Genomic DNA, 17,725 nt, shown 5'->3' on the forward strand with positions numbered 1-17,725 from the left:
GCTTGTATAGATTTGAGCTAAATCTTGGTAAATTTCTTTAGGACAAAAATGACATTTGTCAGGATTTTAACTCATTCATTTGAAAGCTCTTTCCATGATAATGGCTATGAAGGGAAGAATATTAGTTTCTCTCTTCTTCCTTCTACAACTAACGGTGACTGACTGAACCTAATCAGGAAAGAGGGGAAAGAAAGATCCACAGATGAATTTAAGAGAAAATGGTTTTTTGAGCATTTGAAATTCAGGCTCTTTTTCTGAAAACAGAAAAGCTCCAAATCATACAGACTAGACTTTGATTATGAAAGGTAAGAACAGAGAGCTTCAGTGCTTTCATTTCAAATAGAATTATGAAGATTGAAGGGTCCTTGCCTTGTCAAACACAGCTGCCAAGATTCCAAAGGACAGCTAAAAGATGCCTTGAATTATTGGTGCGTGTTACAGTGGCTGCATTTAAAAATATGCAGACAAAATTTTGAAATGGCCATGTTCCACATCTGGAACTCATTATCTCAAATGTTATTTAATAAGAAGGCATGAAAATATGCAACTAACTATTCATTGTTACTTGTACCACATAACCAAGCCACCCTTGCTTGTAAGCATGAGCCAAATTAGTCGTTTCCGGAACTTATCTTAGCTCTTAATGCACTAGTCAGGAATCTTGCTTGCTAAGGTTATTAGAAAAGAAAATCATACTTTATATACTTTTCAAAATATCACAAATGCCTCAGAATCAAAGTGTTATAAGACCAAAACATAATTATAAAACTAGGGATTTTGATGGTTAGATATTTGCACTTAACTTTGACTGTTTTAATGTATACACTAGTTTCCACGGATACAGAACATCTATCTCTAAGAAGAGTTTATTTTATTAATTCCCACTATGAGTTAATACACTGATATATATATATATATATATATATATATATATATATATTAATTGCAAGATGGGGAAATAACACAAAAATTGAGGAAATACTGAAGTTGAACTGGAACAAATGACTTCTGTATCTTGGATAAAGTTGAAAGTTAAACGTTTGCAAAAGATGAATGAGTATGAATGACTCTTGATTTAATTGAAATACTTTTGTTCAATATTAGTTGACACTGTTCTAAAATAGATAAAAGATTGATATAAGGGAAATGGACCATATATTGGCCATTTCAAAAAAAATAGAAATGACTACAGCAATGTCAATTTATGTTGCATAAAAAATAAAAGAATTGAATACTAAAGTGGGTTATTGAGTGAGGTTTATAGTTTTCTTTCCTTGAGGTTTTATTACATAAGAAAAGTAGCTATCTGTCTTAGAGATTGTGAGTACAGAAGATTAAGTTAGGAAGCTTCTCTGATCTTTTTGGCCTTTTCATTTTATGGAAACAGTTTGAAAGAGTAAAATGCCACAGAAAGAGCCACCAATGAATAGAGAAAAATAAGTTTTTGAAATGATTTTTAGAAAATCACTCCCACCCAAGGCTATTTGTGAAGTGTTCATCCACGGCTTGTTTGCAGGTGCTTTTACCCCAGGCAACCCGAGAGTCAGAACAGTTTCCCTTTCATGCCCCTTGGACCTGTGGTTCATTCATTCTGGGGAAACAGAGATGAAATAGACTAAACTCCTGCCTCCAAAGACTTACCCATCCAGCTGGAGATGAGACGTGGAAATAAATAAAATGCAAGCAGCATAGGGCATGATGGCATGTGGCATAGAAGCTTGCAAAAGACTTCTGAGTAGTGTACAGGAGTGGGTTATTTTTTGGTTAAGGAAGGGGGTCTGGAAAGGAAAACAAATAAATCTGAATTTTGGCAGAGGACTAAGAATTTGCCAGGTAGAAAGGGGAACATTAAGAGCTAAGTGAAGAACAGAGAGGAACATCTCACGTGTCAGGTAACTGTAAATAGTTCCCTGTTGTTGAAGCATAGCCAGGAGATGGAGTGGCAGGGAGTAAGTTGGAGCGGAAATCCAGACAAATGAGGCCTGGAAGAGTGAGCTGTGTGGCTTGGCTTGTTCCCAGAAGGAAAGGGGCAGCTGCCAAAAGATCTTAAGCATGGGACAGAACTAATCTCTAAAATTAATTTGGTGACAGTATGGGACAAATTCAAGGGGGCAAGGCTAGGTCCAGAGAGATGAGGTTGAAGGTATTTTTAAAAGTCTAGGCCAAGCATACTGAGTTAAAGTAAGTTAATAGATGATCAGGAAAATAGAATCAAGAGACCCATCAGGGAGCAGACTGACTGAATTTGGCTGTGTCTGGAGAAAAATTTTAGAAAGGAATTTGGGTGTTTCTTTGATGGGATATGGAATGTAAGAGGCTTAAATATTTAGGGGAGAAAGAAGATGAGTTTAATTATGAACCTGTTGACTGTGACTGGAGATCATCTACCTGTCCATGTGGTCCTCTCGAGGGCCTGTAGCTTTAATGGAGAGGTTTGGGCTGGATATGCAGAGGAGAAGGGATTTTCCCCAAGTCCAAGTCCCACTGGTGCTATTCAACATGGCTCTACTTGTACTAGGTCATGGCATTAAAAAACCCCTGTGTCACGTAATGAGGAGTTCACTCCCTTTTCTTTCTCTTTGGATTAACCCCTTCAGAAAGCTTCTGTTTAAGGAAAACTTGTTTTTAACTTTTGCTATCTCTCTTAGAAGCCAAGGGAAGGTCAGCCTCACATTCAAGGCTATTTAGCAAGCAATAAACATCTGATTAAAATTTAATAATCACTATTTTTTCTATATTCCTTTTTGTATCATTGCCTCTTGTTTGTGGCAGTGATACCATGGTTGTTTTTTGTTTGGTTGGTTTTGGTTTTAGATTCTCAAAAAGATCTTTGACCAAAAGAGAATAAGAAAAATGGAGTGCATGGAGAAGAGAGCTAAGGATGGTCTGTGGTAGAGAATCACCAAATGAATGGAGAAGTAAAATTTAAAGATATAGGAAGTAGACAGATAGATTGCCATCACTGATTTTCTTCAAGAGGAAGAAAGGCATCTTTGAGTCTAACGTAAGAGACAGATGACATGAGTGGTTAATGGTAAACAAATGCTCCTACATAGGTCAGAGAGCTAAGGTTTCAATGATCAGTAATCTCTGGTTTAATAATATGGTAACTGTTGCCAGAACAATTTCATGGGGTGATGGGTGTGGAAGCCAGACTGTGGTGGGAGAGGAGTTAAGGGGAGGGCAGGAGATAATGACAAGAAATAAAATTAGTTTCATTTTTTTTTTTTTTTCTAGAAGCTAGCTGAGAACAGGAGGAATGAATAGGAGAGTAGCTACAGGGGGAGTTCAGGCTCTCCCTATAAAGCCACAAGAGGCTTTTCTGTTTGCTTCTTTTGGGGATGGATGTGATGTGATCTTAATAATAAACTTAAATGATGGAGTTGTTAAATAAAGAAAAGATTAAAGTTGCACGTGATGACAAGAGTGATTTCTGAGCAAAGTTCAGATTGGAGAGGGGCAGTTGTGGAATCCAGATTAAGAGAGGGAGGTCAGTTTGACTATAGCATTGGAGGGAAGGAAAGTAGCTGAGCAGGCAAATATCTAAGAGTTAGAACTAGTGAGGGAGCTTCACTCCTAGGAGTCTCTGAATTCCCAGCAAAGAAGAATCCTCCTGAGAATGAAGGAGGCCACGGGCAGAGACAGAATTTCTTTTGAGAAGTGTGGCCAACTGCACTCTGGCTGCTGGGGAGATCCAGTGGTCAGACAAGATTTGATGAGAGGCTGAGGGTCTGGATGACATTAGAACTACAAATTTACAGTAGCACCAATTGGAATAGTTTATACAGATGTTTTTAAAAATAGTTGATACAGGCAGCACTTAGCTTTAGGAATGTAGGAGGCTGACAAAAGGATTGATCCAGATCTGGGGGTTTGCAGGAAAAGGCACTGAGTATCTAGTCTTGCTAGTTCCCTCCCTCACTAGTACCTGGAAGGCCATACCCGACCACTTATTAAAGGACTGTTCTCCCGTAGTTGTCCTCTTTATTTTTTATCATCACCTTTGCCTTATACTTTTTCCTTAATATTCTTTGAAGATCTTCATATTAGTACATAGAAAGCTGCCTTGATAATTTTAACAATTGGATAGTATTCCATTGAATAGACGTACATAGTTTATTTTGCTTGTTTTCTATTTTCAGGTATTTGCTTTCAATTGTTTACTTATAAAAAAAAACTGCAGGGAGTAACTTTGAGCATATAGTATTTTTCCTAAGTGCAAATACATCTGTAAGATAAATTCCTAGGATTAGAATCATTAGGTTATCAGTCTTAGTTCAATCCTTATCGATCGATCTTTTGTCTCTACCATTTCACCTGAAATAGCTCTTATCAAGGTCAAATAAAATTCCAAGGTAATTCTTTGTCCTCATACAATTTAACTCTTTCTTAGCATTGACCATAAATCGCCATCACTTCCTCCTTCTTAAAACAGTTTCTTCTTTTGGTTCCCATGACATCACATACTTCTGGATTTTTCTCCTATTTCACTGACTGCTCTATCTCAGTTTGCTTTTCTGGCTCCTAATTTTTTTCAGTGTTCATATTTTGGATGGTTTTCTCAACCTGATCCTCTAAATACAGTCTCTCCTTAAATCATTTCATGAAGTCCCATTGTTCTAAACACTATTTATACACTGATGACTCACACACGTTTATCTCCAACTCTTACTTTTCCTCCAAGCTCTGTCCCAACGACCCTTGTGATGCCTGCACCTGAATGTCTGAGAGGCTGCTCAAAACTTAATTGCTTCTCCTTAATCTTTCCATATTAGTCAATGGCATCTGCATTCTTCCAGTTGCTCTTGTCATAAATCTAGACTTGAGCCTTGATTCCTTTCCTTCTATCAGCAAGCACAACTAGTCCATTATCATGTCTTGTCACCTCTACCTCTAACCAAATCCAGAATTCGGCCACTTCTCACCATCTCTTCTGCTACTGCTCTAGTTAAAGACAAGGCTAGGAAACTAACAGCCTCTTTGTTTACCCTCTTGTCTTTCAACAGATCATCTTGACACAATAGCAAGAGGATCCTGGTTAAACAGTTTCCCACTAGAAATGCTTTAGTAATTTCCCACCATACATGGGAGAAAATAGAAACTCTGTACCATGGGGTTAAAAGGCCACCCATAATTTCTGAGAGAAGGAAACATCACCAAGGAATTGGAAAAATTATTAGCTCAATACAGTTCTCCCTCTTTAATACTCATGTAAACTTATTGATAAAATTTTTGCCTAGTTATGTTCATTCCTAGTCTCTGAAACAAATGTCCTTGTACCTTTTTCAAGTGGAAGTAATAAATTTTGTTACAGATGGCAATTCTGAATTTCCCTACCGCACTTCATGAGTCTTTCACTTTTAGAGCAGAAATTAGTGTCACCTGTCTAATTTAAGGCTGAGGGAATGGGAAAGCAAGATTTCTCTCTGTGGGGCACAGGAGCTGTGGCTCTCTATCAGATCACTACAGATACTTCCCTAGGGGCCTCAGGACTCCATCACCTAGGAATTATCCGTGCTTTCAGTTAACAGCCATCAGGAAGCAACGCACTGCATCTTGTTTGCTCTGCCTCACACAGCATACCTCCCACCTTTTAAATTAATATTAAAAAAAGAGGATCCTGCCAAAGCCTTTTAGATATTACCATGTCCATGTTGTTTTACATTAGCCATTTTTACTAATAGTCTAGACATTGGCCTTTAAAAATCTTTGAAATGATTTCAGTAATAGTTAATCAAATTCAAAAGGACCATATTTACTAGATAAGAAAATTCAAACACTCCTCGTTTCCGATTAAGAATTAAGTTATAGTTTTGCAAGTCTTTGAAAAGAGATGTGCACCCAATTTTAAATTAAAAACAAAAAACTTTCTAAGAAAGGTGTGTTGTATTATTTTTGTTAGCAGCTTTATGGTAGTCTTTTGCCTAAGAACTTTATAAAACTAGTTAAGTGATACCTTTTTTATTTAAAACAATGAAAAATCTGCCTTTAAAAATGTATTATTGCTCAATCCCAGCCAGCTATAAAATTTGTCTAATGAGGCAAAGTAGCAAAAATTGCATTATTCTTTCAATCTTCATTCCAACAGAGACCTTTATATACTGTTGAAAGAGAACAACCCCTTGATATACACCTTGAGCTCATTAGCTCCATAATAAGCTTCAGTGGATGAGGCTTGACAAATGATTTATACTGACCAAAGGAAGTGTGGGAATACACACTAAAATTTCTTGGACAAAATAAGTAAAATACATCGTAAGGTATTTTTTTCATATTTGGGAACTCCTAAGCTAATACCAGACAAGTATAGTATTTGTTCTAAACACATCTGAGTTTAAACAACAATCTACCCAAAACATAGAAAACCACTTCTCATTGGAAACAGTGAACAATTAACTTTCATTGTCAAGACAGATCTTGACAGAGATTTGAAGGAGGTGAAAAGGAGCAAGAACTACACTTCTCTTGGAGGAGACACAAAGTGATGATGGTTGAACCTGCTTATGAGTTTGGAGATGAAAAAGGAAAGAAGGAGGAACAGCAGTTGCAAGCCAGGAGGGATGGCAGACTCTCCCTCAGGCTTGCTTTGTTGACATTCCCACTTCATCAGTGAACGTCAGCCAGCTCAGAGTCTGGTCCCCCTCCCTCCACAAACACATAAACAAATGGGGCGACTCAGATTTAAGGATCATGACAAAGTTGGTCACCAAATCAGATTTCAAAGATTTGTATATAATTGGAACTGGAATGAAACCCATTCTGAATTTGTTTCATTTTTCTGGCTGATAACATAGATATTCCAGAAAAACTGAGTGTGTGTGTTGCGGGGGGGGGGGGGGGGGAAGCTCTCTGCTTATGTTATCTTAAATGTTCACTTCAATCAGTTTAACTATATTACAATCATCAAGGTGCCTGGGATGTACTCTACATACAGAAAACGAAATCCTCTCAAGGTTTTCTTCCAAAATGCGTGGCAGCACGCCTTCTGTTCCCATCCAATGTTCTATCAAGGGCCACCTCTAAGTGTACATGGAATTAACCCCAAACCCAAATCCAGCATTTGGGGCCCCGAAAATGCTAATAAAATGTATATCCCCTGATCTCCTCCATTTCATTCCTTAACTTTCTGAGGACACAATTGCGGCTCTCCCAGCCCCTTTGGGGACAGGAACCTGACCATGAACCCTAGCTAGGGTCCTATTTCCTCCTTTGCTCAATTCCCCTTCAGACAGGAAGGTGCCTTCCTTGGTTGGGAAGGACCCGCAGTAGTAACCCAGGCACGTTGCGGCTGCCAGGTGCAAGCTCTCTTCTGCCCTTTTACCGCGGTGGCTGAATCCGCGGGAAATCAAGTTAGAAAATTGCAACCTTTTCCCGAGGTCCTCATTTATTTTACCATTTTCGGTTGAATCCTTCCCAGATTCCACCGAGGGATGGATTCGAAGACTCTCCAGTCTTTCCAGTGCTGATTTCTAGCCGGCGCCCTGTCTCTTTCTACCCCAGAGATTCCTCAAACCGGGAGCGCCCGGAGTCTGCGCTCACAGTGGGGTGTCACGGGCTCCGACTGCCACCCCTCACCCTGGAGCCACGGCCGGGCCCCTCCCTCCCTCGCAGCTGACCCACCTGCTCCGCTCAGGACCACGCCTGCTCCCCGCAACTTCGCTCGCGGGGAGCAGAGGTTGCGGACCGAATGGGGAAGGGCAATTTTTGAATTCCAGCAGGGCTCATTCGCCCCAAAGTGTGGAAAAGAACTTAGGCTCCAGCCCCACAGGCCTTTCCTTCCTGCCGAGAGCAGACACTGCCCGGGGCTCCCCGGCAACGGTTCCCACCTGAGCGCCTGCCGCGGGCGCTGCGCGCTCTCCCTTGCTGGTCGCGGAGACTCACACTCACCACGAGCGCTACCGCGCAGCGGTCCGGAGCGGGAAAGGTGACCCCCCAGGCCGGGGTGTGCGATCAGGGGGCGCCGGCCGCGGCGGGGCGGAGAGTGGCGCGTCCCGGTGCTCTCCGGGCCGCGGACCTGGCGGCGCGCTGCGGAACTCCGGCGCCGAGGCCGGGCGGGTCCCAAGCACCGGCGGGCGGGTAGAGGCCCGGGGCTCGCCACCACCCCTAATGCTCTTCTCTTCTTGCTTTCATCTCTTCCTTTCTTGCACATCCTTTTCTCATCTTGCTTCCCTCACTTTTCCCCCTTCTCCTTCTTCTCTCAGCGGTCTCCTCCCTGCTTTCCACTGATGCGTGGAGGACGGGGGAGGGAGAAAGTCCCGTCTCTTTAATTTGAGTGATACCTTGGAGATTATCTGTTCATGGAATCTAGAAATGACGCGAACAACCTTTCTGAAAAGCATCTAAAATAAAACGACGTTAGTCTTCTTTTCCATTTTATTATAGTATCTCTCCTTCCCAGTGGCTCCTTGTATCCGGTTGGGTGGCTAAGAATGAAGTGAGGTCAGATAAGGAAAGCGGAGAGGGAATTAGAGACAGCAGTCTTAGGAAGTGGGTTTGAGAACCAGACATTGAGTGGGCCCAGAGATCTGTTTACTCACAATTTCCCAAAGCAGACATTTCCTGGAATATAATTGGGGTTGGGGGTGAGTGACGAGAGACAGGCAGGGTAATGGGACAGGGAATATTCAAGGCTCTACTCTAAGGTATCCATTATGCCTTAGAATACATCTCTCGTGTTTTGACCTGGACTTGACCTTGAGAAAATACTTGATCTTTTCCTGTTTCTGGCTTTAAGTCTCCCCCCACTCCTTTCCCCCCGCCCCCCAGACTAACGTTTCATGGCCGATTAGACAGAATCCTTTCAGCTGTAGCCTACCAGGAACTCCCCAAACCTGTTTTCACAGACCCTGGAAACTTTGGTGCTTCTTGGAAGGTGGCAGTTTTCTAGCACTAGAACAGGTCTTCAATGCTGGGAGGAGTGAAACAGATTTTTTTGTACAGAGCACCACGCCCACAGCCCACAGGTTGCCCCTCTCAGGACGGTTTCACCCTGGGCCTGACTGCTCTCTATCCCTTTTCCCAGAAAACAACTCATGTCACTGAAAATCCTTTCTGCTCTCCCACCTCCCAATACTCTCTGTCATCCAAAGACAATCTTATATAAATCCCACGTGTGGACTAAATCTGTATGTTCCAGACCATCTTTCTTCTGTTGGTGAGGTCTTCCTTGTTCTCTGGCATATATTTACATGAGATACGTATATAAACGTAATGCTTGGCACTTAGTTCTCAAGAAATGGAATTACTATCAGTAATGACTTCAAATTATCATTTACATTTATTTCATGTTTTTATTCTCTCATTATTCTTTTTTTTATTAAAGTTTATTGGGGCGACAATTATTAGTAGAGTTACATAGATTTCAGATTCACGTTGTTTTTATACCTCGATGTGGGGACAGAGCCAGGATTGCAGTTTCCAAGCTCTCAGCCTCACGTGGAAAGGTGCTGGCTCAGGTAGTAAATGGCCGTCAACTGTGATTGGATGGCCATCAGCTGTGGCTAATTGGCCGTCAGCTGTAACCAATGAGGCACTGGCCACTAATATAACTGCTGTGGCTACGCTAGCAGTAAATGGGGGCTAGCAAGAAGATGGTGAGCTAGCAAGAGCGGATTGCAATTAGCATGGCAGAGTGCGGGTTGCGGATTGCAGAGAAGTGGACAGCAGGTTGCAGACAGTGTGGCTCCTGCTTCCTGTGTCTCCAACCCAGCTGCCAGCAAGAATATAGTAGTATGACTCCCCTATCTATCACTCCGTGGATGTTCCTTTTTGGCCTCACCATGTCCTGCATTCTTATGTGGGGAGCGGGAGCTGAGACCCCGCCTGTCACCCTGAACGACAAATGGCGCAGCGAGCAGGGTCCCCCACATGACACTCGATTTCCTATGCCATGATTTGCAGTTCCAGCCCTTGTTCCTTATAAATAACTATATGGTCATGGCTACTCATTTAGGAAAGAATAATAAAAATAAACCGAGAGGATTTATAAGTTTTCTAGTAGAATACAGTAGTTTCCCTAGAAGATATGATATTGACCATCTTGATTTTACACTTGTACTCAGAGTAATTTGTAACAAATCTTGTAGATGACAGCCACGGAGAGAGTCCAAGGTTATACCACCTCAACAAGCAGTTAGGAATGTATCCACTTTCTACACAGGGGGAAGTTTCCTGATATCATGTTTGGACTTGGGCAATTGGAGTCAACAATTCTATAGTACATCTGATCTGAGGAATAAATCATATTAAGTGAAGATGTGGCAAGACCTTACCTATGATACAAAAGGGATCTAAGGTTTCAGATGTTTCTGCTATTGCTACTGCAGCAAACAAATTTGCTTAGGTGAAATGCACTTGCATACTGTAACAGGACATTGTGCCCTTGAGATAGTCCGTTTGCTATTCAGTACACAGATCCTTAACCCAGCAGGCAAGACACAGTCAAAGCACTCAGCATGGGTTACTCTAAGTAGAGGATGAACAACTAGGCTGCTTCTTTAGAGATCTTACTACATTTTAGAAACTTGAATCTCGGTGAGAAAGAGACCAGAATCTCAGTGAGTGTTTAAGCTCACAGTATTTAAGTCATTTAGAATGAATTAAATCATCACAGACAAGTTCTTTTTGCTAGATGGAAGGTCTAGGAAGTGTCAATGCTGAAAGGTCTTGTTTGTTTTTAATCTTAAATATGTGGGGGCAAATGTATTTATAGGCAAGGCACTAATAGCCTATCTTTTGAGCTTTTGCCAGAAAGGAGATGTTCATTCAGGACAAATTGCACTATTTTGATACTATTGATCTCAGTTTAAGACTAAGTTAAAATTCCCTTGTTTTTTTCCAGTAATGCTGTCTACATCATTAAGACAACTCTAAAAAACAGCCACAAAGTGTAAAATTAAGGAAAAACCTGAGAACTTGTATAAGGATGTTAGTGTAGACAGAATTAACACAAACAGTGCAGTCCTAAATGATGTAACCTTGTCTTAGTGGCTGATGTTTTCCTCGCGTTATTAGGATGACTACAGAAGATTAACCTGACCTCATAAACATCACAAGCAAGATCCACTGACTCATTCCATGACATCAAAAGTTCACTTTTTAACAGCATTATTTTAAGGCTGTTACCAGAGAGTGGGCCCTCCTCAGCGTGGTGTCCAGGTTTTTGGCATCTCGAGTGAAGAATTAAGTGAGATAGCAAGGTTAAGTAGTGAAAAAGCAGTTTATTAGAAGAGATAGTATACAGAAGTACCTTGGTTTTTGAATGTCTCCGTTGATGAACATTGCGGTTTAATGTTCGTTATAAACTCAGAAGTAAATGCTTCAGTTTTCAAACATGCTTTGGAAGTCGAACATGTCACATGACTTCAGCTGAGTGCAAGATCCTGAGGCCTAGCTGTCCGCTGTTTTCGAACGTTTCAGAACTTGAACGGTCTTCCAGAATGGATTACATTCGAAAACCGAGGTACCACTATACTTCAAGGAAATAGGAGCTGACCTGAGCAGTGAGACTGGCTCAAGGGCTCAAGGTGACATTATTAGGAGAAAAAGTACACTCCAAAGGGGTTTGGAGAAGACCCCAAGCAAAGGTAAGACTCAAGAGGCTCAAAAAAGGCCTGACTGATGAGGACTTGGAGTTTTTATCCCCTTTTTCCTCTAGAGTGGGCTGCTTCTTTCCAGGAGTGGGACCACTTGACTAACATCTGTGACTGACAAGAGTCTGTTATTACCTCACATTTTTAAACTGCGCATGCTCCTTCCCAGAATTCAGTCTGTTGTAATGATATTAATGAACTTCCGGCATATGTATGACACTATAATGATGGTATAATGAGGCCCAGGTGAAATGAAGGTCCTTGTGGCCTTTACTGCGCAGGTGTGAATGACCAGTTTAATCTAGTTGGGTATTTTGTACCCATTTGTTCCTCATAGGGGTAGATAATTATAGTGGGGAGGGGAAGTTTTGGGTGGAGAGGTGAGGTCTTTTGGGCGGTAATGCAGAGACCCAATGTCTATCTCTAACGGCCTGCCTTGCTTTTCCCTTGAGAGAGGTGATCCCCATAAAATCTCTATGGGAAGTTGAGAGAGAGGAGGTCTGCTCTTCTGTATCTGCTTCCTGCTTGGCAGGGGCATAGAGCTGTCCCTACCTACTGGGGATTCACAGAACTCTTGCCCTATCTGATCTTAGATGAGAGGAAGGGGTCTCGAGATCTGCCTGGAAGACCATGTTGGCTTCTTTGGTTGTGACTGGTAGTCTTGCTGGGGTATCCTCTGTATCCCCAAGGCCCCTAAATGAGGAAAAATAGATTTTAATTAATAAATCGTTAGCTCTATAGAGCCTATGGCCATTCAAACAGTCATTTAGGTGGCCTCAATTGTCCAGGAGCCGGGCCCAGAATGGTTTGGAAAGAACATTAGGCTTCAGTGATTACAATCAACAAGTATACTGGCCTGGAGGAATGTTAAAACCTATTTGGATTTCTCTGGATAGATACCTAGGAGTGGAATTGCTGGGTCATACAAAATGGATGAACCTATTTCACTTATATTAAGTGAAATAAGTCACACAGAGAAAGACAAATACCATATGATCTCACTTATATGTGGAATCTAAAGAAAAGAATAAATGAATGAACTAATCATAAACAGTCTCAGAGACATAGAGGGAAAACTGAGGGTTGCTAGAGGGGAGGGGGGCTAGGGATGAGGAAGAAGGTGAAGGGATTAGAAAGCACAATTGGTAACCACAAGATTGCAATGGGGATACAAAAGACAATTTGGGGAATGTAATCAATAATATTGTAAAGATTTTGTAGGGTATCCGATAGACACTTGTCTCATTAGGGAGACCACCTAAGGGATGATGTAGATGCCTGATCACTGCACTGTCACCTGAAGCTGAAGCTGAACAATAATGAATGTCAACTACAATTTTATATACATATATAATATATATATATATATATATATATATATATATATATATATATATATATATATATATATGTTTACAAGAAGTGGAGTACAGCATTAGGAATAGAGACAGTGGAAATACCATGGCTGTATGTGATCTCAGAGGGGTAGTACATTGGGTGAGGGGGGTTATCACTGTGTGACATGGTAAATGTCTAACTATTACATTGTTTTGTGCACTTGAAACTAGTACAAAAAGTTAAAAACAAACAAACAACAACAACAAAAAACCCATTTGGTCTCTGGGATGGTATTATCCAAGAATTAGGTCCAGAATGGCTTGGGGGATGTTTGAAAGTCACAGGCTTTTGAGTAGCTATCGGAAGCAGGGGTGAGAGACATTCTGTCATTCAGGCTAGGAGCAATCTTTAGGATTTAGAAACTGATTAGAAGAGTAATCAAAACCAGGGGGAAATTTCTATAGTGGGGTGGCTCTCCCATATAAATACCGTTTTCTTCTATTTTTGAAAAAAATACTGCAGAGTAAAATGAAAACCGATGATCAAATAAACAACCTTTCCCTAAGTTTATGGTAACACATTTTATTTTTTGGTAATAATTCAGATTGATTTTATTCATTCATTAAATTCATCAGGTAATTTGCTCAGATCTTTTGGAAGTCAAATAGAAAGCTATGAAGCAGATGAATAAGTATAACTTACTAATTTCATAATATGCAGGGGGAGACTGGATTGGGAAATAATCCCTATCATATAATAATGTTTATTTTCTTGTAAGTAGAAAATATGCCTAGGCAACTCTGAGAGAATATTCTCATGTCTAAAACACTGACAGAAAAACTGGAATCTTTAAAATGCTTTTTCATAAACTTAGAGAGACGTTGCTTATTTAATTGTTTTACTATCCATTGTGAGTTTTAATTTTACTCTGCAATATTTTTTCCAAACTAGAAAAAAAGAAGTACTTAAAATAATGCTCCTAAAAAGTGACCTTTTGATGTGATTTAGATTGGCTCTTTTACATAAATCATTAAAATTCCCATTCTAGTTAGCTAAATTTATGAGTCATTTTCAAAAACACGTAGAATATGATGTAGCAGAAAGACCGCTTGACTAGAAGTTTCCAGGTCTGTCACTATGAAACAATCTTACTGTGGGTGAATAGGGGCACTGTTAGTTCATTGGGTGGGAGAGCAGTAAACGATATAAATTCAAACTCTTAACTGATGTTCTTATCTCTTGCCACATCGGTCTTTAGTTCCACAACTGAAAGAATTACAGAACAGTCTTTTGCACACTATAGATGTAATAGAGCTGGGCAAAAATCTTGAAGACTATGTGATATGTAAAAATAAGTAGCTACTAAGTCTATTATGATGACATGATAACAAAATAACTGTTGACCAATTCATTTAAAGAAATACTAACGACATAAACTTACCATGCAATCAAACCCTCCAGCTAAAAACTCAAGTTATCTTAAGAGATAGTCAATACCAATATGTATGCTGTCTACAAGAGACTCATTTCGATTGAAAGGCACACAGAGACTGAAAGTAAAGGGATGGAAAAAGGTATTTCATGAAAATGGAAATGGAAAAAGTTGGGGTAGCAATACTTACACCAGACAAAATAGACTTTAAAACAAAGGCTATAAGAAGACACAAAAGAGGACCCAATAATCCCACTTCAGGGTATTTATCCAAAGAAACCACAAACACTACTTTGAGGGGACATGTGCATCCATACGTTCATTGCAGCACTGTTTACAAGGCCAAGATGTGGAGGCATCCTGGGTGTCCATTGATGGATGAATGGATAAAGAGGAGGTGGTACATATATACAATGGAATATTGCCTGGCCATGGAAGGGAAAGGGTTCTTGCCATCTGCGGCGGCATGGATGGACCCGGAGGGCATTTTACTGAGTCACGTGTGTCACACAGAGAAAGACAGATGCAATGTGATTTTGCTTATATGTGGAATCTAAAGAAAAAAATAAACAAACAAAACAGAAACAGACTCATATATACAGAGAACATTTTGATAGTTGCTATTTTGATGGTTTCTTAATAATTTTGATGCTATTCTCAGTTATGTTATAATTGTGTTTTACCTATGGCCATTGTCTTAATATTTTCAATACAATTTCACAATTTCTCATATATTCTGTCTTTGATAAGGCAACAGGAAAACTGCAGTTATTTCTCTGCCTTCATGAGAAGACTAACTATAAAGATCATTAAGGAGCCTTGCGTTAGAGTTGAACTAAGTCGACTCTTAATTTTGTCTAGTCATGAACCAGACTGGTGACTTAAAGAAGATATTTAATTATTCCCAGTTTCAGGTTCCTAAAATTTTATATGGGGACAATGCCAAACTTATCTGTCTATAGAAATCACCCTGAGTATACTGGAATATAATATATGAACGTTCATCGAAAGGGTAAAGTATTACACAATATCAGAATAAATTTATGTGAAGAAAGTTAGCAAGTAGATCAGAACAGAATAGTCAGGTTTTGACACTTAATGAGATACATTCAAGGTTGCTTATCTTTTGATCAGAATCTTGTCATGTCAACATATACAAACCAAATTTTAAAGTGAAGATATTTTGTAGAAATGTAATTTGCAACTATACAGCTTCTGGACAGCCAGATAAGGTGCTTTGCAAGCATTTTGTGGACAAAAAAGGGGCCACATACTAAACCTGACAAATTCAGAGGGGGCCAGCATGGCAGGCCCTACAAACTCAGAGACCAAAATTAACCACACAGGATGGTCTGAACACAAACATTCCTAACTAAAAGCGGATCAATGGTGGGTAGTCAAATCCTTGGCCTGTAGCGTCCTTGACAAAGGTGGATCTTTACCTCAAGTGAGCCTATCTATTGTCTTTTTGCATCTAAGTTAACATACCCTTTTTTTGAGATCCCTCAGGGCACAGCCCACCGCTCCCCATCATGGGACCACAGAACCCCTCATTGTTATCTTGTTCCCTGAATACCATTTCTATGTGCTGTAAATGTTAATTAACTATTCTGTACTCACTTATATTAAAGACGTTTTTCTGCATTTTACTTTTTATTTAAGCCCAGAGATTTCCCTGATTTGCTTTCTCCCACCCCCTTAATCTACCACCAATGCATTTTATGTAACCCTCTTTCCATCTCCTCCTTTGATTCTAATGTATAAAATAAGCTGCCAAACTGCCATTCTCCACAGCATTTTCTTAATTCATTGAGATTTTGCTTCCCAGCAATTTTGAGCAGTTCAGCTCAAATACACTCAGTAAAATTCTCTGCAGATTTGGATATTTCTTATGTTGACAACTTGTAACAGTGAGTACTCAACCAATTGGAATACCGAAAGGCGACATTGAAAAAATCAGTATATAGTTAAGATAAATAGCTCTTTCTCTCTTGTCCTCACAATGTTCTGATGGTTATTTCTACATAGATATCGTTATGGAGATAATGTCAATGAGAACAATCACGGTAAAACACTATACTGGATCATTGCCAGTTCTTAATAATATATGTAAAACAAGCTTCACTGTAATTAAGATTTACTCTTGGAAATTTACTAAGACAAGAAAGTAGGTTATGAGTGTTTAAAATGGAATAAAGTTATCCCCAAACACTAGTATTTAGGATATTGATTACTATGTGTCCTTGCTGGAGAAAATATTGTGATTATTTTTTAAATAATATATTTATTAAATCTTTATATGTATGCCTCTTCTTATGAATGTGAAATGGGACTAATTACCTAACAGCTTGGTAAAACTGTTGATAAATTAGTATTACTTAATTAGGTGCAATTCCTAAAGGATTTTAATACAATTTGTTAAAAGTTCCATGCCAATTCCTTCAAAGTAATAGTCCAGAGAGCCCAGTGCAGCAGTTAATTAATATGAGTAAGCCCACTGCTATCACTGGAATCCTACTAAGAACATTTGATGAAGTAGACAGTTTGTTTGAAATTGAGTTCTCCCATAAATAAAGCTTTTAGTTTTCAAAGATAGAAAAATTTCTCAACATTTTAAAATTATTAATTTTTCCTTACATTTCCTTTAAAAGCACATATTTACATAGGTAATAGTATTAGTGAATTTGATTTACAGTATGTCTCAAGACTGCTTTGGGAAGCAGACTCTCCCAGACATTTAATTATTTTTCCCAGGTGACATCCTCAGACTGTGTCCATCCTGTTACTTTATCATTTATTATACTTTGTTGTAATTTTTTGTGTTTGTGTATTTGTCTCTTTTCTTCTAGACTCTGAGCTACTTTAAGGAGGAACTGGTTTATTCACCTTTTCTTACCCTTGGTAATTTGCCTACTGCTTAGACATTAGAAGATGCTCAGTAATTTTTGAACATATACAAGAATAAATATATCAGGTATATAGTTTTAACTTTTATATTAAGTAAAACTTATTAACTTCTGTGTTTCAAATATAACATTTATTAAATGGTAGAAGTTATTCAATGCCTTTTACAGTGTCATCCAATGACGCTATATAAAATTTCGCTCCTTTCTCTTCCCCCACTGTCACTTTCTGCTTTTCATTTTGGAGGTATCTTCAAATGTCCGTTGTTCTTTGGATGTTCATTAATATTTAAAAGTGGGACACAGAAGCTCTGTGTGCCAGGTTGTATCTACCTAAGAATGGGCTTCATTAAAATTGATGGGAGTATCCTCTATATTCCATAGAAAGAGAGAATCTGTTCTGGGGCTATTCAATCTGGGGCTATTCAATTACTACAGAGAATTATCTTCGAGTCTCTGTT

The 17,725-nt window shown here is 39.5% G+C and overlaps 1 protein-coding gene across 2 annotated transcripts in view; it reads right to left on the reverse strand.

Annotated features, from left to right (window-relative positions):
- HTR1F (5-hydroxytryptamine receptor 1F) overlaps positions 1-8,705 on the reverse strand; it is a 120,150-nt gene extending 111,445 nt beyond the window's left edge. Inside the window, exon 1 of one of the 2 annotated variants that reach the window (XM_074333290.1) lies at positions 7,827-8,705. In XM_074333290.1, coding sequence (XP_074189391.1) covers positions 7,827-8,149 — 323 coding nt within the window. In that variant the 5' untranslated portion in view covers positions 8,150-8,705. The remainder of the gene's footprint in view (positions 1-7,826) is intronic. The other variant, XM_019745427.2, reaches the window with a different exon arrangement.
- Positions 8,706-17,725: the final 9,020 nt, after the last annotated feature.

This window comes from Rhinolophus sinicus, linkage group LG01 (genome assembly GCF_036562045.2).
Source record: "Rhinolophus sinicus isolate RSC01 linkage group LG01, ASM3656204v1, whole genome shotgun sequence".
NCBI classification, from domain to species: Eukaryota; Metazoa; Chordata; class Mammalia; order Chiroptera; family Rhinolophidae; genus Rhinolophus; species Rhinolophus sinicus.